This window comes from Oncorhynchus mykiss, chromosome 18 (assembly GCF_013265735.2).
Source record: "Oncorhynchus mykiss isolate Arlee chromosome 18, USDA_OmykA_1.1, whole genome shotgun sequence".
Taxonomy (NCBI): domain Eukaryota; kingdom Metazoa; phylum Chordata; class Actinopteri; order Salmoniformes; family Salmonidae; genus Oncorhynchus; species Oncorhynchus mykiss.
In genome coordinates, this window is record NC_048582.1 from 42,405,137 (window position 1) to 42,424,046 (window position 18,910).

The 18,910-nt window shown below is 42.6% G+C and overlaps 1 protein-coding gene across 8 annotated transcripts; it reads left to right on the forward strand.

The window, feature by feature from the left end:
* The first annotated feature begins 2,482 nt into the window (after positions 1-2,482).
* LOC110496822 (alpha-2,8-sialyltransferase 8F) lies at positions 2,483-18,625 on the forward strand. Of its 8 annotated transcripts, none has more exons than XM_036952877.1 (9): positions 2,492-2,704; positions 6,910-6,993; positions 7,555-7,641; positions 7,764-7,872; positions 7,972-8,084; positions 8,677-8,763; positions 15,774-15,891; positions 16,106-16,272; positions 17,422-17,817. In XM_036952877.1, exons 1-9 carry the CDS (start codon positions 2,622-2,624, stop codon positions 17,630-17,632), a joined length of 1,059 nt encoding a protein of 352 aa, XP_036808772.1. In that variant the 5' UTR covers positions 2,492-2,621; the 3' UTR covers positions 17,633-17,817. The 8 variants fall into 8 exon arrangements, with proteins under 8 accessions (XP_036808775.1, XP_036808772.1, XP_036808773.1 ...); XM_036952876.1 differs by having other exon boundaries at positions 2,506-2,704; positions 7,728-7,872; positions 16,106-16,270; positions 17,422-18,625; XM_036952880.1 differs by lacking the exon at positions 6,910-6,993 and having other exon boundaries at positions 2,483-2,704; positions 17,422-17,825.
* Positions 18,626-18,910: the final 285 nt, after the last annotated feature.

The following is an 18,910-nucleotide window of genomic DNA, read 5'->3' on the forward strand; positions in this document are numbered from 1 at the left end:
GGCCTGAGGCCGCAGCCAATGTCAGTATGAGAAACTCTCAGAGTAATCAATGATGGAATGTTATAAACTGACTAACATGTGCTTTGGTTGCTATCGTGCAACAGCCCATGCCCTCTACGTGATTTGAAAACCGAGGGGGTATTCAAGTTTATGGAATTCACATTTGACCTAATAGTACCGGGTGAGCAGACCAAAGTGGGCTTCTCTTTTGAGCTAACAAAATATCTTCTGGGCATCAGAACAGCGATTATTCCCCTTGAACTGGAAGAAGCTTTTTCCTTTAACGAGTCCGACGAGAAGGATATACTGTTTTCCCCGTCATTTGCGTGAAGAAAAGACGGAGGAAAAGGGGGTGCAGGTCGGGCTGACTTCTGAGAATCCGTAGGCGAGCGAGTCAACTCCCAAGGTCCATCCGTTCTACTGGCTAACGTGCAATCAATGGAAAATAAAATTGATGACCTACGATTAAGATTATCCTACCAACAGCACATTAAAAACTGTAAAATCTTATGTTTCACTAAATTGTGGCTGAATGACGACACGGATAATATAGAGCTGGCGGGATTTTCCATGCACCGGCAGAACAGAGAAGAAGCTACGTCTGGTAAGACAAGGGGTGGGGGTGTGTGTCTGTTTATAAATAACAGCTGGTGCATAATGTCTAATATTAAAGAAGTCTTGAGGTATTGCTCGTCTGAGGTAGAGTACCTTATGATAAGCTGTAGACCACAATATCTACCAAGAGAGTTCTCATCTATATTATTCGTAGCCGTCTATTTATCACCACAGACCGATGCTGGCACTAACACCACACTCAACCAACTCTGTAAGGCCATAAGCAAACAAGAAAATGCTCATCCAGAAGCGGTGCTCCTAGTGGTCGGGGACTTTAATGCAGGCAAACTTAAATCAGTTTTGCAACATTTCTACCAGCATGTCACATGTGCAACCAGAGGAGAAAAAAACTCTAGACCACCTTTACTCCACACACAGAGATGCACACAAAGCTCTCCCCCGCCCTCCATTTGGCAAATCTGACCATAATTCTATCCTCCTAATTCCTGCTTACAAGCAAAAACTAAAGCAGGAAGTACTAGTGACTCGCTCAATACGGAAGTGGTCAGATGACGCGGATGCTATGCTACAGGACTGTTTTGCTAGGACAAACAATATTACGGACTACAACGTGAAACCCAGCCACAAGTTGCCCAGTGACGCGAGCCTACCAGACGCGCTAAATGCCTTTTATGCTTGAAAGCACCAGCTGTTCCGGAAGACTGTGTGATCACACTCTCTGTAGCCGATGTGAGCAAGACCTTTAAACAGGTCAACATTCACAAAGCCACGGGGTCAGACAGATTACCAGGACGTGTTCTCAAAACATGCACGGACCGACTGTCAAGTGTCTTCACTAACATTTTCAACCTCTCCCTGACCGAGTCTGTAATACCTACATGTTTCAAACAGACCACTATAGTCTCTGTGCCCAAGTAAGCAAAGGTAACCTGCCTAAATTATTACTGCTCCGTAGCACTCACGTTGGTAGCCATGAAGTGATTTGAAAGGCTGGTCATGGTTCACATCAACACCATCATGCCAGAAACCCTAGACCCACTCCAGTTCGCATACTGTCCCAACAGATCCACTGATGACGCAATCTCAATCACACTCCACACTGCCCTTTTCTTCAAATTAGCCACCCTTTGACTTGATGACAGCTTTGCAAAGGGTGGCTACTTTGAAAAATCTAAAATAAAAAATATATTTTGATTTGTTTAATACTCATTTGGTTACTACATGATTCCATATGTGTTATTTCATTGTTTTGATGTCTTCACTATTATTCTACAATGTAGAAAATAGTAAAAATAAAGAAAAACCCTAGAATGAGTAGGTGTGTCCAAACCTTTGAATGGTGCTGTATGCCATAAGGCGCTACAGAGGGTAGTGCGTACGGCCCAGTATATCACTGGTGCCAAGCTTCCTGACATCCAGGACCTATATACTAGGCGGTGTCAGAGTAAGGCCCAAAGAATTGTCAAAGACTCCAGTCACCCAAGTCATAGACTGTTCTCTCTGCTACCACATGGCAAGCGGTACCGGAGAGCCAAGTATAGGACAAAATGGCTCCTTAACAGCTTCTACCCCAAGCCATAACTGCTGAACAGTTAATCAAATGGACCCCCCCCCCCAACCCCACTGCTGCTACTCGCTGTTTATTATCTATGCATAGTCACTTTACAAATGACCTTGACTAATCTGTACCCCCGCACATTGACTCAGTGCCAGTACCCCCTGAATATAGCCTTGTTATTGTTATGTAATTTTCTTGTGTTACTTCTTGATTGATTTTTTTTTAAACTTACTTTAGTTTATTTAGTAAATATATTCTTAACTATTTCTTGAATTGCATTGCTGATTTAAAGGCGTGTTAGTAGGCATTTCACGGTAAGGTTGTACCTGTTGTACTCTGAGCATGAGACAAATACAATTTTACTTGACACACAAACACACACCTCTCCTCCTTTCCCCTCAGACTCTCCTCCCTCCCTCTATTCCCTCCCTGATGGACAGATAGTGTAGTCGTCGTGCTGTCATTCAGTCTCTGACCTGTTGTAACAATGTGTTACCTGGTTCTATTCATTCTGGTCTGCTCTGGAACTCTCCTGTCTATTACGCTCATAGACTACTACCAACACCAAAGGTACGTTTGTAATACTGTGTATGTGCGTGTGTGTAATGGGGACATTTAAGAGTGATTTAGTTTCGAGTGATCAACACAATGTTCAGCGTTTTTTGACTTTCTGTAATACACATAATTTCCCGTGTTCTGTTTGTGACTCAGTGTGCGTGATCATGGTCACTAGGCTTGAAGCTGACTGTTATGGATTATTGCCTTATCTGTTGTTAATGATTAATGCCAGACTGGAGACACAATAACGGAAGACACACTGATTATTCACTGTTGTACCGTATTGATGGCGTTCTGTGAACACTGTGTGATTCTGTAGCAGCTGACAAAGTCAGTACCTTTTTATTTGGGTTTCATACAAGCCTCTCGGGCTGGTGTTTACATAACATTCTTGCGATTTCGGCACAGAGCCATGGGGCCGAGAAGGTTCCAGCTAGTGTATCCCGCTGTCCTTTGACTGTTGATAGATATGGATGTCGGGCTCAGGGCCCAAGCTACCAATGGACTGTCATGATTATTTATTTACCAGTTCATTGCGATTTGCTCTTTAGTGCCATCAATCCAAGCACTGGGTGGCAGGTCTGCTGATGGCAGAGCAGTAGGTAAATTAACAGCTTGTATTGAAACCATAAAATGGACACAAACACTTTTATGGACATTTTAATCATAATCCTTGAATTATATAATATACACTGAGTGTACAAAACATTAGCAACACCGGCTCTTTCCATGACATAGCTTACACCTGGATTCACCTGGTCAGTCTATGATCCCTTATTGATGTCACCTGTGAAATCTAACTAAATATTAGGAAGGTGTTCTTAATGTTTGTACACTCAGTATGAAAATATATATATTTTTACATATTTCTATTTTTTTCTTTTTTTTGACCAATCACAAGTGGGGCGCCGCCCCTAACGCCCTAATGGACGGGCCACCATTGCTCTGATATATGCGCAAGCTAGGAGCACTGATTTGTGACCGACCGGATCGATTCGGTGTTATGTAGAAACATTTGAAATTGTATTTTTTACATTGGATAAAGGTAGACTAGAAAATTGTATATCTAGAATAATGGTATATCATACACTACAGTTGAGGAGCAATGGGAAAGTTATTCTGATTTGAAAGTTGCGAAAATGGCCTTTGAATGTTTTGGTACACCTACTGGAGAACTCTTCTTTGTCTACACCCATTCTGCATCGTTCACACACTCTTAAGCTTTAGCCCCACATCTCTTAAAGGGTTGATCCTAACAACAGCAGTCAAGCACCCAAGCTAACTGGCTAACATTGGCTAGCTTGCTTGCTACTTCCAGACACAAATGAGAGAACAGCTCACTCTGACAATTTTACTTGCCCTAGCACAGCTGGTTAGGCTATTTTTATGTTTCCCGGGTGTTGGTGGCTGCAACTGTGCTGCTGGCAACAATTTACGCTTTTTTGGCAACGTTTACTGACACCGGCCATATTCAACGGGTGTTGAGAGTTGGTAAATTCATCAGTTATTCTGTGCTCTGGCACACTCAGACGAGAGTTCTCTGAAATTGGAGTAGATAACCAGAGCAAATTTACCAGCCATGTCTATCAACATTCTATTGAAATGATTAATTGCATGGAGTCTTTTCTTAACCTCTTGAACCTCTGGAGGCAGTATTTCATTTTTGGATGAAAAACGTTCCCGTTTTAAATAAGATATTATGTCACGAAAAGATGCTCGACTATGCATATAATTGACAGCGTTGGAAAGAAAACACTCTGACGTTTCCAAAACTGCAAAGATTTTGTCTGTGAGTGCCACAGAACTAATGCTACAGGTGAAACCAAGATGAAATTTCATACAGGAAGTGAGCCAGATTTCGAATGCGCTGTGTTCCAATGTCTCCTTATATGGCTGTGAATGCGCAAGGAATGAGCCTACACTTTCTGTCGTTTCCCCAAGGTGTTTGCAGCATTGTGACATATTTGTAGGCATATCATTGGAAAATTGACCATAAGAGACTACATTTACCAGGTGTCCGATCGGTGTCCTCCGTCGAAACTATTGCGTAATCTCCAGGTGTGTGCATTTTTCCATTTTGAACAGAGGAGAAACAAAACTGCCACGAGTGATTTATCATCGAATAGATATGTGAAAAACACCTTGAGGATTGATTCTAAACAACGTTTGCAACGTCTGAATTTTCGGGTTTTTTTCTTAGCCAAAGTGATGAACAAAACGGAGCGATTTCTCCTACACAAATAATATTTTTGGAAAAACTGAACATTTGCTATCTAACTGAGAGTCTCCTCATTGAAAACATTCAAAGTTCTTCAAAGGTAAATGATTTTATTTGAATGCTTTTCTTGTTTTTGTGAAAATGTTGCCTGCTGAATGCTAGGCTTAATGCTATGCTAGCTATCAATACTCTTACACAAATGCTTGTGTAGCTATGGTTGAAAAGCATTTTTTGAAAATCTGAGATGACAGTGTTGTTAACAAAAGGCTAAGATTGTGAGCCAATATATTTATTTCATTTCATTTGCGATTTTCATGAATAGTTAACGTTGCGTTATGGTAATGAGCTTGAGGCTATAATTACGCTCCCGGATACGGGATTGCTCGTCGCAACAGGTTAAGACATGTAGCTAGCTAGCTAAACAATGAACCATAATCCCAACTCATGACGTTACTACCCTGCAGATAGCTAACCAACCAGGTTCAATGTTAGCTAGCTAACATTAGGCTATAACTATCAAAGCAAATGGCTCTGAGATATGAATAATATTACTACACAGATCATACACATAGCGTTAGCTAGCGAGCCAGTAAGCCAGCTAACGTTAGCTAGCTAGCTAACAGTATACTTTAACAACTTTCAGACAAAATTAGAAAGGTGTAATATCTGAAATGTAGCTAGCTAACTATCTTACATGGATGGACACTTACCCATCTCTGTCACGGATGCCATGGTTGCCCTTAGTTTGAAGATGTAATCCGGAGACAGGTGTTTTCTCGATCTCCTTAGCTATCATACTCTAATTCCACTGATTTCAAAACTCAGTCCTCCAGAAAGTGGAGCAACACTTATGCAGTTCTACCACATTATATATATTTTTAGAAATGCCACGTCGGACAGGATTACCTACACATACTGACCAGCTCAAATAGACAGAAGCGTGCAACATGGCAGACCAATCTGAACTCATCTCTCGGCATGTCCAGCCCACTCATTATCTCAACCAATCATGGCTAGTGGGAAGGCTGTTTTTTCTTCTTCTGTGGCTTAACCAACTAGGTTCGTAATTAAACAATTGTATTCATATTTACAGATGGCATACAAGTTTGCTATTAAGGCACATGAAAGTTCACATGTTCCAGAATGCATTTCTGCCAAAAAACACATTTACGTTGAAATGGCTCTCCTGTGAAGTAGTGACATGCGACATACGCCTAGTTTCCTGAATCAAGTCACATTTGGCAGTCTCGGCCATGTACATAGGCTTACGTTATATGGCCTCCAGATTGCAGGCCTGCCAAAGACTAAAGCAATGCAATTGGCTAGATACTTCTCTGTTTCAGCTGTTATGGGCACCCTAGCTGTTTGTAGAAGGTGCTTTCTGTATCCTTAAGTGTCCATGCATACAACAACCTTCAAAATGTTTAAAACCTTCTGGAATGTAATGTGATTTGTGGATTCAAATAAATTATTTAAAGTTTGTGTATTGTGTATGTCTCTGTTGATCACAAATCTGTTAGCAAAATGAACAAACAAATTGTTTAGAATTCTTCAAAGTAACCATTAACAATGATAAAGTATAAAAAATTACAAGATTCAGAACTTTTTACCCAGATTTATACAACTTCCTGAACTAAGATGGCCTCCAAGTCAGGTGATCTGTAAGGTGACCCGTTACCTGACTCTATAAAACATTATTTGGTTTAGCAGCCATCAGAGGACTTTCTTCCAGTATGCGTTCTTGACGAAAAAACATACTCATCAGTGGAGGCTGGTGGGAGGAGCTATAGGAGGACGGGCTCATTGTAATGGCTGGAATGGAAAATATGGATCATATCAAACATATGGAAACTACATGTTTGACTGGGTTCCATTCATTCCATTCCAGCCATTACAAATGAGCCCTCTGTGCTGGGACGGTTTTCGGTGCTAAAATGGTTGAATGTTCATTGGAGTCTTGATAAATGTGTGTTTGCATGCGTGCATGTGTGTGTTGCAGAGATGAGTTCCTGGACTCTGTCCAGAAGAGTTTGCAGTGCAGGAGACTGAGAGAGAAACTGGTGACCATGACTACTATGAAACAGTAGGTAGAGTTTAGAATTTTATTAGGATCCCACCATGACGTCAGCTCACACCATGATGTCAGCTAATCGAGCGAGAGAGAGAGGTGTCGTTTCTCCCTCGCCTGACTTGCTCTTACTATGTTTCATGCTAGTGCATGTAGTTCTGATCAGATCAACCAGACAATCCATCCTGATCCAACAAGTTCTCCATCTATGAGTCGTGTGTCTGTGTGTAACAAGATCTCATAGTTTGACACGGTCTGATTTCAGTATTCTATATTTGTCCACGTTTGTCCAAAGGTTGTGTTTTAACAGTTAACCAATCTGAATGAATGCCTAAACTTAAGTTCAGGGCTAAGTTTTGGGTTAGGGAATAAAAAATATTTAAAAAATGAGCATCCTTCATCCGCATTGCTGCAAGACTACTTGATGGTAATTGAGCTCAACATTGCAGCTAGTGATCGGTATTGAAGGCATCTCCTGACATCGTGGCGATGTGGACGAACATCAAACATTGCATTGGATCTGGAGTGACCCGGCTGGTGTGTGTGTGTGTGTGTGTGTGTGTGTGTGTGTCTCAGAGTAGACATTGGATTGTTCTCTCAGGAGGTGAGAGATCTGATGGACTGTCCTTGGAGACTCAACCTCACACACAGAGAACTACACAGGTGAGACACATACACACACACACCTTGCTCAGTCTTACGTTTATCTCAAACAAACATAATGCCCCCCCCCCCCCCCCCCCCCCCAGGACAGAGTTGTGGTCATGTTGTAACGCGTATGATAGGCTGATGGTGACCAGACAGAACACCAATCAGAACCAGAGTCTGACCTACGAGGTAGAGAGGAAGAGGAAGAGAAAGGTGGACCAAGCACTATGGGAGATGCTGCCTCAGGTGTGTGTGTGCGCAAGTCTTACATTTCTCAGAAAAATGTATCACACGAGCGTGGTTTACCAGCATGGTGTGTGTGTGTGTGTGTGTGTGTGTGTATAGACCGTACCCTGGAGTAAAGGTTCGTTGAGTCGTTGTGCCGTGGTGGGAAGTGGAGGAATCCTGCAGAACAGCAGATGTGGAGCGGAAATCGACAATTCTGACTATGTCATCAGGTATCAGCAACAACATTATCTATCAATCAATCCATTATTGGTAGTAATCTATAGCAATGTAGTTCTGTTGTGTAGTGTTCAACTATGATGTGATGTGTGACTGTTGTTGTTTATAATCTTGTGTGAACGTTGTGTGAATACTGTTGTTTATAATGTTGTTTGAAAGTTATTTCTTCCTATCGAAACCACTACCTCTTTCTGAGTCCATCACCAATTTGTACATGGCGCTCTTTTCAGTTATTATTTGTAATGACTCTCTGAGGTCATTAAAGATCCCGTGGCACTAATCGTAAGAGTAGGGGTGTTAACCCCAGTGATAATCCCCAGTTTACAATTGGCTCATTCATCCCCCTCCTTTCCCCTGTAACTATTCCCCAGGTCGTTGCTGTAAATGAGATTGTGTTCTCAGTCAACTTACCTGGTAAAATAACGGTAAAATAAAAAAATAGTGTGAATGTTATTAGGTTGTGTTTGGTTGAATAATGTTATGTGAATGTTGTGTGAATGTTGTCGTTTACATTGCTGTTTCTGATCGTAGTTGTTTGTACTGTTGTGTGATTGTTATTGTTGTTATTGTTGTTGTTGCTGACAGGTTTAACCTGGCTCCTATCAACAAGAGTTATGACGTGGGAGTGAAGACAGACCTCATAACAGCCAATCCGACCCAGATCAATAAAGGGTATATACTCTATCAATACACATGATCAGATACAGACAAAGAGCTCTATTTTCATGTCATCTGACCGAAGCACTGGTTCCAATCACAGTGCTGATGCAGTTACCAGTCAGTTCTGCAGTATGGTCAGATGACAAGAAAAAGAAGCCTACACAGAAAAGTAGCTCATACCTACAGTAAAATACAGTGGTGGATCTTTGATGTTATGGGCCTATTTTGATTCCACGGGTCCTGGTGCCCTTGTTAGGGTCAACGGCATCATTAACTCTACCAAGAATCAGGACATTTTAGCCAAAGACCTGGTTGCCTCTGCCAGGAGGCTGTCAGCCTAGGCAAAAAGTGAATCTTCCAGCGAAACAATAACCCCAAGCACTAATCAAAATCCACAAAGAAATGATTAAAGCGGCAATATGTAATATTTTGTCTTTTGTTTCTGTTTAAAATCTCTAGTTGTCATCCAATGTGATTCAACAGTAACAATATTGCGCCTCCCTGTCGGTTTGGATTTTCATGCCAGATTTACTGCTGCGCATAATTAATGACACGTTTTTGGAGGCGGTGCCAGCTCAGAGAGATTCAAATGGATATGAATGGGACGTCGATGACAATATAGCAAGGACGGGTAGCACACAACCTGTCCCAGACAGCTCGGACCCCATCTAACCCAAAGAAACAGGGAACATTGGAGAGCCAACAGGCAAAAAGGGTAAACGATAGAGTCTGGGCCAAGACGAGTGTTGAAAGTAATCCTTGTATTGCGTTGACAAATTGGAGAGAGCTTGCTAGCTAGCTAAGGGACTCAAAACCGATCTGTTGAAAAGGTAGGACATAGCGAGTTACAGTAGTTAAGGTAACTAGCTATCTTGCTAGCTAGATAAAGTGATGTGTCGCATTTGCTTTTTAGTTGTAAATATATATGCAAGTGTTACATACTATGGATTAATTGTTTAGATTTTTGTTTTCAAGCCAGGCATTGTTTTTTTTTTTTTAATTGTTAAAACCTGTTAGAGCTCTAGGGGCGCTATTTCATTTTTGGATAAAAAACGTTCCCGTTTTAAGCGCGATATTTTGTCACGAAAAGATGCTCGACTATGCATATTCTTGACAGTTTTGGAAAGAAAACACTCTAAAGTTTCAGAATCTGCAAAGATTTTGTCTGTAAGTGCCCCAGAACTCATTCTACAGGCGAAACCAAGATGATGCATCACCCAGGAATTAGCAGAATTTCTGAAGCTCTGTTTTCCATTCTCTCCTTATATGGCTGTGATTGCGCAACGAATGAGCCTACACTTTCTGTCGTTCGCCCAAGGTCTTAGCAGCATTGTGACGTATTTGTAGGCATATCATTGGAAGATTGACCATAAGAGACTACATTTTCCAAGTGTCCGCCTGGTGTCCTGCGTCGAATTCGGTGCGCAATTGCCAGCTGCTTCCACTTTACCATTTGATTCAGGGGAGAAAGCATGTGTCCAAGAACGATGTATCAATGAAGAGATATGTGAAAAACACCTTGATGATTGATTCTAAACAACGTTTGCCATGTTTTCAGTCGAGATTATGGAGTTAATTTGGAAAAAAGTTTGCGTTTTGAGGACTGAATTTATGGATTTTTTTTGGTAGCCAAATGTGATGTATAAAACGGAGCTATTTCTAATACACAAGGAATCTTTTTGGAAAAACTGAGCATCTGCTATCTAACTGAGAGTATCCTCATTGAAAACATCAGAAGTTCTTCAAAGGTAAATGATTTTATTTGAAGGCTTTTATGTTTTTGTTAATGTTGCGTGCTGGATGCTAACGCTAATGCTAACGCTAAATGCTAACGCGAAATGCTAACTCTAGCTAGCTACTTTTACACAAATTATTGTTTTCCTATGGTTGAGAAGCATATTTTGAAAATCTGAGATGACAGTGTTGTTTACAAAAGGCTAAGCTTGAGAGATGGCATATTTATTTCATTTCATTTGCGATTTTCATAAATAGTTAACGTTGTGTTATGCTAATGAGCTTGCTGATAGATTTACACAATCCTGGATACAGGGGTTTTTTCATAGCTAAACGTGACGCAGAAAACGGAGCGATTTGTCCTAAACAAATAATCTTTCAGGAAAAACTGAACATTTGCTATCTGAGAGTCTCCTCATTGAAAACATCTGAAGTTCTTCAAAGGTAAATGATTTTTTTGAATGCTTTTCTGTTTTTTTGTGTAAATGTTGCCAGCTGAATGCTAATGCTAAATGCTACGTTAGCCATCAATACTGTTACACAAATGCTTGTTTTGCAATGGTTGAGAAGCATATTTTGAAAATCTGAGATGACAGTGTTGTTAACAAAAGGCTAAGCTTGAGAGCTAGCATATTTATTTCATTTCATTTGCGATTTTCATGAATAGTTAACGTTGCGTTATGGTAATGAGCTTGAGTCTGTATTCACGAACCCGGATCCGGGATGGGGAGATCAGAAAGGTTAAACTGACATTGAATATCTCTTTGAGCATGATGAAGTTTTTAATTACACTACAAAGATACAGGCGTCCTTCCTAACTCAGTTGCCGGACAGGAAGGACACAGCTCAGGGATTTCACCATGAGGCTGTGATAGGAGAAAACTGTGGATGGATTAACAACATTGTAATTACTCCACAATACTAACCTAATTGACAGAGTGAAAAGAAGGAAGCTTGTATAGAATAAAAATATTCCAAAACATGCATCCTGTTTGCAACAAGGCACAAAAGTAATACTGCAAAAGATGTGGCAAAACAATTCGATTTTTGTCCTACATACAAAGTGTTATGTTTGGGGAAAATCCAACACAAGACATTACTGAGTACCACTCTCCATTTTTTGAAACATAGTGGTGGCTGCATCATGTTATGGGCATGCTTGTAATCGTTAAGGACTATGTAGTTTTTTAGGATAAAAAATAAACGGAATGGAGTTAAGCACAGGCAAAATCATAGAGGAAAACTTGAATCGGATCCTTTGTTCGTATCCACCCAAAGCAATTGAACTTATCCCAGAGGCTGCTCCAAGACACCGCCGGCGGAGAAGAGGTATTCGGAGTGGACATCTAGTCCGACTCAGGAGACGTGCACACCATCCACCACTTCCAAGTATATTACTCGTTAATGTTCTGTCCCTGGACAATAAAGTAGACAAGCTCATTGGTGAGGATCTCCTTATAGAGAGACATCAGTTACTGTAACATACTCTGTTTCACGGAATCATGGATATACTGTCCCCATCCATACAGCCAGCTGGGTTCTCAGTACATAGCTCAGACAGGAATAAATAACTATCCGGGAAGAAGAAAGGCGTAGGTTTATGTTTCATGATTAACTACTGATGGTGTGATTGTGATAACGTACAGGAACTCAAGTTATTTTCTTCACCCGACTTAGAATACCTCAAAATCAAATGCCGACCGTATTACCTCCCAAGAAAATTATCTTCGGTTATAGTCAGAGCCATGTATAATCCGCCTTAAGTCAATACCACGACGGCCCTCAAGGAACTACACTGGACTTTGTGCAAACTGGAAACCACATATCCTGAGGCCGCATTTACTGTAGCTGGGGACCTTAACAAAGCAAATTTGAGGAAAATGCTACGGAAGTTCTATCAACACATTGTCCTTGTGCTTCAAAAACTCTCGACCATTGTTACTCTCTCCTGGATGGCTACAAGGCCCCCCCCCCCCTTCTGCAAATCAGATCAAAACTCCATTCTGCTCCTCCCTTTCTATAGGCAGAAAATCAAACAGGAATTATCCGTGCTAAGGTCAATTCAACACTGGTCTGATTAATCAGAATCCATGCTTCAAGATTGTTTTGATCACGCAGACTGGGATATATTCCGGGTTGCCTCCGAGAATAACATTGACGTATACACTGACACGGTGACCATGTTCATCAGGAAGTGTATAGGAGATGTTGTCCCCACTGTGACTATTAAAACCTACCCAAACCAAAAAACGGATAGTTGGCAGCATTCGGGCAAAACTGAAAGAGCAAACCACCGCACTTAACCACAGCAAGGGGACTGAGAATACGGTTGAATACAAACAGTGCAGTTATTCCCTCCGTAAGAAAATCAAACAGGCAAACGTCAGCACAGAGACAAAGTGGAGTCGCAATTCAACGGCCCAGACACGAGACGCATGTGGCAGGGACTCCAGAAAATAATGGATTACAAAGGGAAAACCAGCCAGACGGCATCTCTAGCCGCATCCTCAGAACATGCGCAGACCAGCTGGCTGGAGTGTTTGCGGACATATTCAATCTCTCCCTATCCCTGTCTGCTGTTCCCACTTGCTTCAAGATGTCCACAATTGTTCCTGTACCCCAAAAAGCAAAGGTAACTGAAGTAAATGACTATCGCCCCATAGCCCTGACTTCTGTCATCATGAAGTGCTTTGAGAGGCTAGTTAAGGATCATATCAACTCCACCTTACCTGACACCCTAGACCACTTCAATTTGTATACCAATGCACAGACGATGCAATTGCCATCGCACTGCACACTGCCCTATCCCATCTGGGCAAGAGGAATACCTACAGTATGTAAGAGTGCTGTTCATTGACTATAGCTCAGCATTCAACACCATAGTACCCTCCAATCTCATAATTAAGCTAGGGGTCCTGGGTCTGAACACGCCCTTTACATCTGGGTCTTGGACTTCCCAACAGGCTACCCTCAGGTGGGGAAGGTAGGAAACAACACCTTCACTATGCTGATCCTCAACACAGGGGACCCACAAAGGTGCATGCTCAGCACCCCTCCTGCACTACCTGTTCACCCATGACTGGCTGGCCACACATGCCTCCAACTCAATTATAAAGTTTGCGGACGACACAACAGTGATAGGCCCGATTACCAGCATTGACGAGACAGCCTACAGGGAGGAGGTGAGGGCCCTGGCGGAGTGGTGCCAGAAGACAGCACAGGGAGCACGCCCCCATCCACATCAACGGAACCGCAGTGGAGAAGTGGTTCAAGTTCCTCAGCGTACACATCACTGACAACAGCACCTCTTCAACGTCAGGAGGTTGAAGGAATTTGGTTTCTCCCCTAAGACTCTCAAACTTTTAGAGATGCACCATTGAGAGCATCCTGTTGGGTTGTATCACCGTATCAACTGCACCGCACGTAACTGCACAGCTCTCCAGAGGGTGGTGGGTCTGCCCAACGCATAACCTGGTCAGACTGCATGCCCTCCAGGACACCTACAGCACCCGATGTCACAGGAAGGCCAAATAGATCATCAAGGACATATTTGCCAACGATCTACACAAAATACTCTGTAATGTCAAAGTGTATATATATATATTTTTTTACAATCAATGGAAAATGAAACGCTAGTATATTAGATAAGTATTAAACCCACTGACTCAATATAAGTTAGAAACATGTTTGGCAGCAATGACATCAAATGAAATTGTATTGGTAGCAGGTGTAGCAAAATTGTGTTCCTAGCTCCAACAGTGCAGTAGCATCTAACAATTCCCAACAGACACAATTTAAAAGCAATATATAAATATTAGGAAGAGCAATGTCGGAGTGGCATTGACTTGAATACAGTAAAATACAGTATATACATATTCAATTAGTTAAACAGTATGTAAACATTATTAAAGTGACCAGTGATTCCATGTCTATGTATAGAGAGCAGCAGCCTGCCTGTAAGGTGCAGGGTTGAGGAACCGGGTGGTAGCCGGCTAGTGACAGTGACTAAGTTCAGGGCAGGGTACTGGGTGGAGGCCGGCTAGTGATAGCTATTTAACAGTCTGATGTCCTTGAGACAGAAGATGTTTTTCAGTCTCTCGGTCCCAGCTTTGATGCACCTGTACTGACCTCGCCTTATGGATGATAGCGGGGTGAACAGGCTTTGGCTCGGGTGGTTAATGGCAAACGGCTGAGCTGTTACAACTTCGATGAGATGTCGCCAAGCAACACAGGATGCAGTTAGCATACCTTTGAGAGGGGAAGGAGCTGCTTTCCCTTGTGTCAGACTTGGCGATTCCCGGGAAATTGTGAAAACTCAGAAATGTTGTTGAAAGAGGGTGGCCTAAAACCAAAGATAAATAATATGTAAATAAGGGAAGTTTGTGTGAGAAACAATATTTATGAGTTCTTTATCTAGCTTATAGGCATCAATATTTAATTTAGAAAAGGTTTTAGAATCTAATTCGGACTCATCAGTCCAAAGGACAGATTTCCACCGGTCTAATGTCCATTGCTCGTGTTTCTTGGCCCAAGCAAGTCTCTTCTTATTATTGGTGTCCTTTAGTAGTGGTTTCTTTGCAGCAATTCAACCATGAAGGCCTGATTCACGCAGTCTCCTCTGAACAGTTGATGTTGAGATGTGGCTGTTATTTGAACTCTGTGAAGCATTTATTTGGGCTGGTAACTCTAATGAACTTATCCTCTGCAGTGGTAACTCTGGGTCTTCCTTTCCTTTGGCAGTCCTCATGAGAGTTAGTTTCATCATAGCGCTTGATGGTGTTTGCGACTGGACTTGAAGCAACTTTCAAAGTTCTTGAAATGTTCTGTACTGACTGACCTTCATATCTTAAAGTAATGATGGACTTTAATTTCTCTTTGCTTATTTGAGCTGTGTAGAAAATAGTAAAATGAAAGAAAAACCCTTGAATGAGTAGGTGTGTCCAAACTTTTGACTGATACTGTACATAATCTATATATATGATGAATTCTCACCGGTCTCTGCCTTGAACATGATTTTACAAACTCAAATAGATTTTTGTCATCAAGTTGATTCTAGACATTCGAACTGCCACTAACATCGACCCTGCCTCTCACCTGTCTCCTAACTCCTCCCCTCACTTGTCTCCTAACTCCTCCCCTCACTTGTCTCCTAACTCCTCCCCTCACTTGTCTCCTAACTCCACTTCACACCTGTCTCCTAACCCCTCCCCTCCCCCCACCTGTCTCCTAACCCCTCCCCCATCTCCTCACTCCTCCCCTCCCCCATCTCCTAACTCACCTGTACTCAGGTACCCTGGCCTCCAGCTGAACCCTGGACCCCTGGCGGAAGCCCTGTCAGTCTACGGTCATGCCCATCTACTTCTCCCAGCCTTTTCCTTTGCTTTTGGGACCAGCCCCTGCTTCAAGGTGAGCTGCTATCATGAGATGAGACTGCGACCCGGCATGGGCCCGACAGGACACAATACAATGTACCGTTTTTTAAATTTTTTATCAGTTACTAGGGCAAGGTCTGGGCTCGGGTAGACTTTTTAAGCACAACAAAATAGATAACTAACATTTTGATCCTGGGGGGGAGGAGAGTAGGTAGTTATGTCATTAATCAGTCTTTGTTCTGTCCCAGGTGTACCAAGCCCTCCGTAAGGCCCGCTCCCAACAGAAAGTGGTGTTCTTCCACCCAGACTACCTGTTTGAGCTGGGCAGGTTCTGGCGTCGTCGAGGGCAACGAGCCCCACGGCTCTCTACTGGTCTGATGCTGGCCAGCACTGCTCTGGAGATCTGTGAACAGGTGTTAGTATGTGTGTGTGTTGCCTCAGAAGATGTTTCTGTCCAATCTGAAGTCTAGGGTCACCCCACTCTACGTTTCCATGTCCTTGTGCCAGCAGTGTTGGGACACAAAGGAGGAAGACATAGGACCGGCTCAAGCACACGCCACTTGCCTCACACCAGTGCCTACTCCAAAGGGTTCCTGACCGCCAATTGTTACCCTGACCATCACCCCCTCATTGAACTGACACAGGATGTTGACCAATTTCCCAGGGTAGCCATACTGCAGAAAAACCTTCCAAAGGTGTTCACAGTCTACTTTGCTCAAGGCTTTGGAGCAGGGGCGTAGCCAGAAATTCATTTGTGGGTGGGCTTGCAGAAATTTTGACTGAAGAGTACTTTTGTAACAATATTGTATTATTTTTAGTTTTTTGCTCAATTTGATTGGATGAGCCTGGCAGGGCCTGGCTCCCCAGTGGGTGGGTCTGTGTCCACCCAGGCCCACCTATGTCTTAACCTCTGCTTAGGAGAGGTCCAAAAAAGCCATGAACAGATGTTGTTTTGAAGATCATATACACCGTGCATCTGTTATTTCTGGAGCAACACTGGGACTCTAGTAGCGGCTAGCACAAAGCTTGAACCTGAACGAGTCCTTGAGCTTCAGCACGTGAATGACAGGTACAACTGGGCCGTCGTTCTGCAGGTGGTCAGAAAAAGCATCTAAAGGACCACTTGAAGACTTCACTAAAGAAGTGTGGGATAAACCCTGCCTCCCTCTGGACTGTTCCACCTGGTGCTGCGGAGCGTTCCACCTGGTGCTGCGGAGCGTTCCACCTGGTGCTGCGGAGCGTTCCACCTGGTGCTGCGGAGCGTTCCACCTGGTGCTGCGGAGCGTTCCACCTGGTGCTGCGGAGCGTTCCACCTGGTGCAGCCTCTGCCATCAAGGAGTGCAGTTGGCTCAGGAAAAAAAGGACTGAGTGTCACCTGGCGAAGTGACAGAGAAGACATATGACCATGGCTGCACCGGCCTCAACGACAGCATGCATCCCGCATCGTTTTATACAGTCATCAGCCAACCCACAATCAGTCGGATGCGATCGACTACCTTAAGAGATTAAGTGTGTGTGTGTGTTTGTGTGTGTTTGTTTCTAAGTCTAGATCTCTCTTTGTCAGGTTCATCTGTATGGCTTCTGGCCCTTCCCTCTGGATCTATCCCAAAATACTTTGCCACATCATTACTATGACAGTGTTGGTCCAAGTCACTTCATGCACGCCATGCCTGAAGAGTTCCTGCTGCTACTACAACTCCACAGCCAGGGGGCGCTACAGCTACATGTTGGACCCTGTACACCCTAACAGGCGGATCATCGGGGGCCGGAAATAAATGATAATTTATACCTTGAAAATTGACCACAACTAAAAAAACTTGAAAACAACCGTAATTTCATCAAATCAAATTGATTTATAAAGCCCTTCTTACTTCAGCTGATATCTCAAAGTGCTGTACAGAAACCCAGCCTTTAAACCACAAACAGCAAGCAATGCAGGTGTAGAAGCACGGTGGCTAGGAAAAACTCCCCAGAAAGGCCAGAACCTAGGAAGAAAACTAGAGAGGAGCCAGGCTATGAGGGGTGGCCAGTCCTCTTCTGGCTGTGCCGGGTGGAGATTATAACAGAACATGGCCAAGATGTTCAAATGTTCATAGATGACCAGCAGGGTCAAATAATAGTAATCACAGTGGTTGTCGAGGGTGCAACAGGTCAGCACCTCAGGAGTAAATGTCAGTTGACTTTTCATAGCCGATCATTCATACTTTGATTACTTTGAGACATGACCTTTATTCGTGGGAAAAATTGGGAACAGATTTTCTAAATTAAGCCTTTTTTTGCTAAATTCCTGTTGATTGTAGTGTTTTTTGACCAAACATTAAAAAGGTATATATTTCTACAAAAAACTTGGCACATTTATTTTACTCGCCGAACCCTGCCCTACACCCTAACCCCTGTTTCTACAACTCCAGTCAGTGGGCACTACCAGCTACATGTTGGACCCAAACCCTTTCAACTATACCTTGCTTTTTTAAATTATTGGATTTATTTATTCCTTATTTTACCAGGTGAGTTGACTGAGAATACATTCTCTTTTACAGCAATATTGATTTGATTTGAACAACTTGTAACCCCCTACACCCTAACCCCTATTAATACAACTCCACAGCCAGGGGGTGATACAGCAACATGTTGGACTGTCTGTAACAGAATCTTTAAAAGTTATTTATACATTATTTGTATAGTTGTTTTATGATGTGGTTTTATATTTAATGGAAAACATGAACATTGTATACCTCTATAATGAACAAAAATAAACTCAGCAAAAAAGAAACATCCCTTTTTCGGGACCCTGTCTTTCAAAGATAATTTGTAAACATCCAAATAACTTCACAGATCTTCATTGTAAAGGGTTTAAACACTCTTTCCCATGCTTGTTCAATGAACCATAAACAATGAATGAACATGCACCTGTGGAACGGTAGTTAAGACACTAACAGCTTACAGACGGTAGGCAATTAAGGTCACAGTTATGAAAACTTAGGACACTAAAGAGGCCTTTCTACTGACTGAAAAACACCAAAATAAAGATGCCCAGGGTCCCTGCTCATCTG

Bases quoted from the DNA above. Each gene is read 5' to 3' on its own strand.
- LOC110496822 (XM_036952876.1), top strand. From the start codon at position 2,622: ATGTGTTACCTGGTTCTATTCATTCTGGTCTGCTCTGGAACTCTCCTG. The intron at 2,705-6,909 runs GTACGTTTGTAA...TGTGTGTTGCAG, and splicing joins GACTACTACCAACACCAAAG to AGATGAGTTCCTGGACTCTG. The intron at 15,892-16,105 runs GTGAGCTGCTAT...GTTCTGTCCCAG, and splicing joins GGACCAGCCCCTGCTTCAAG to GTGTACCAAGCCCTCCGTAA.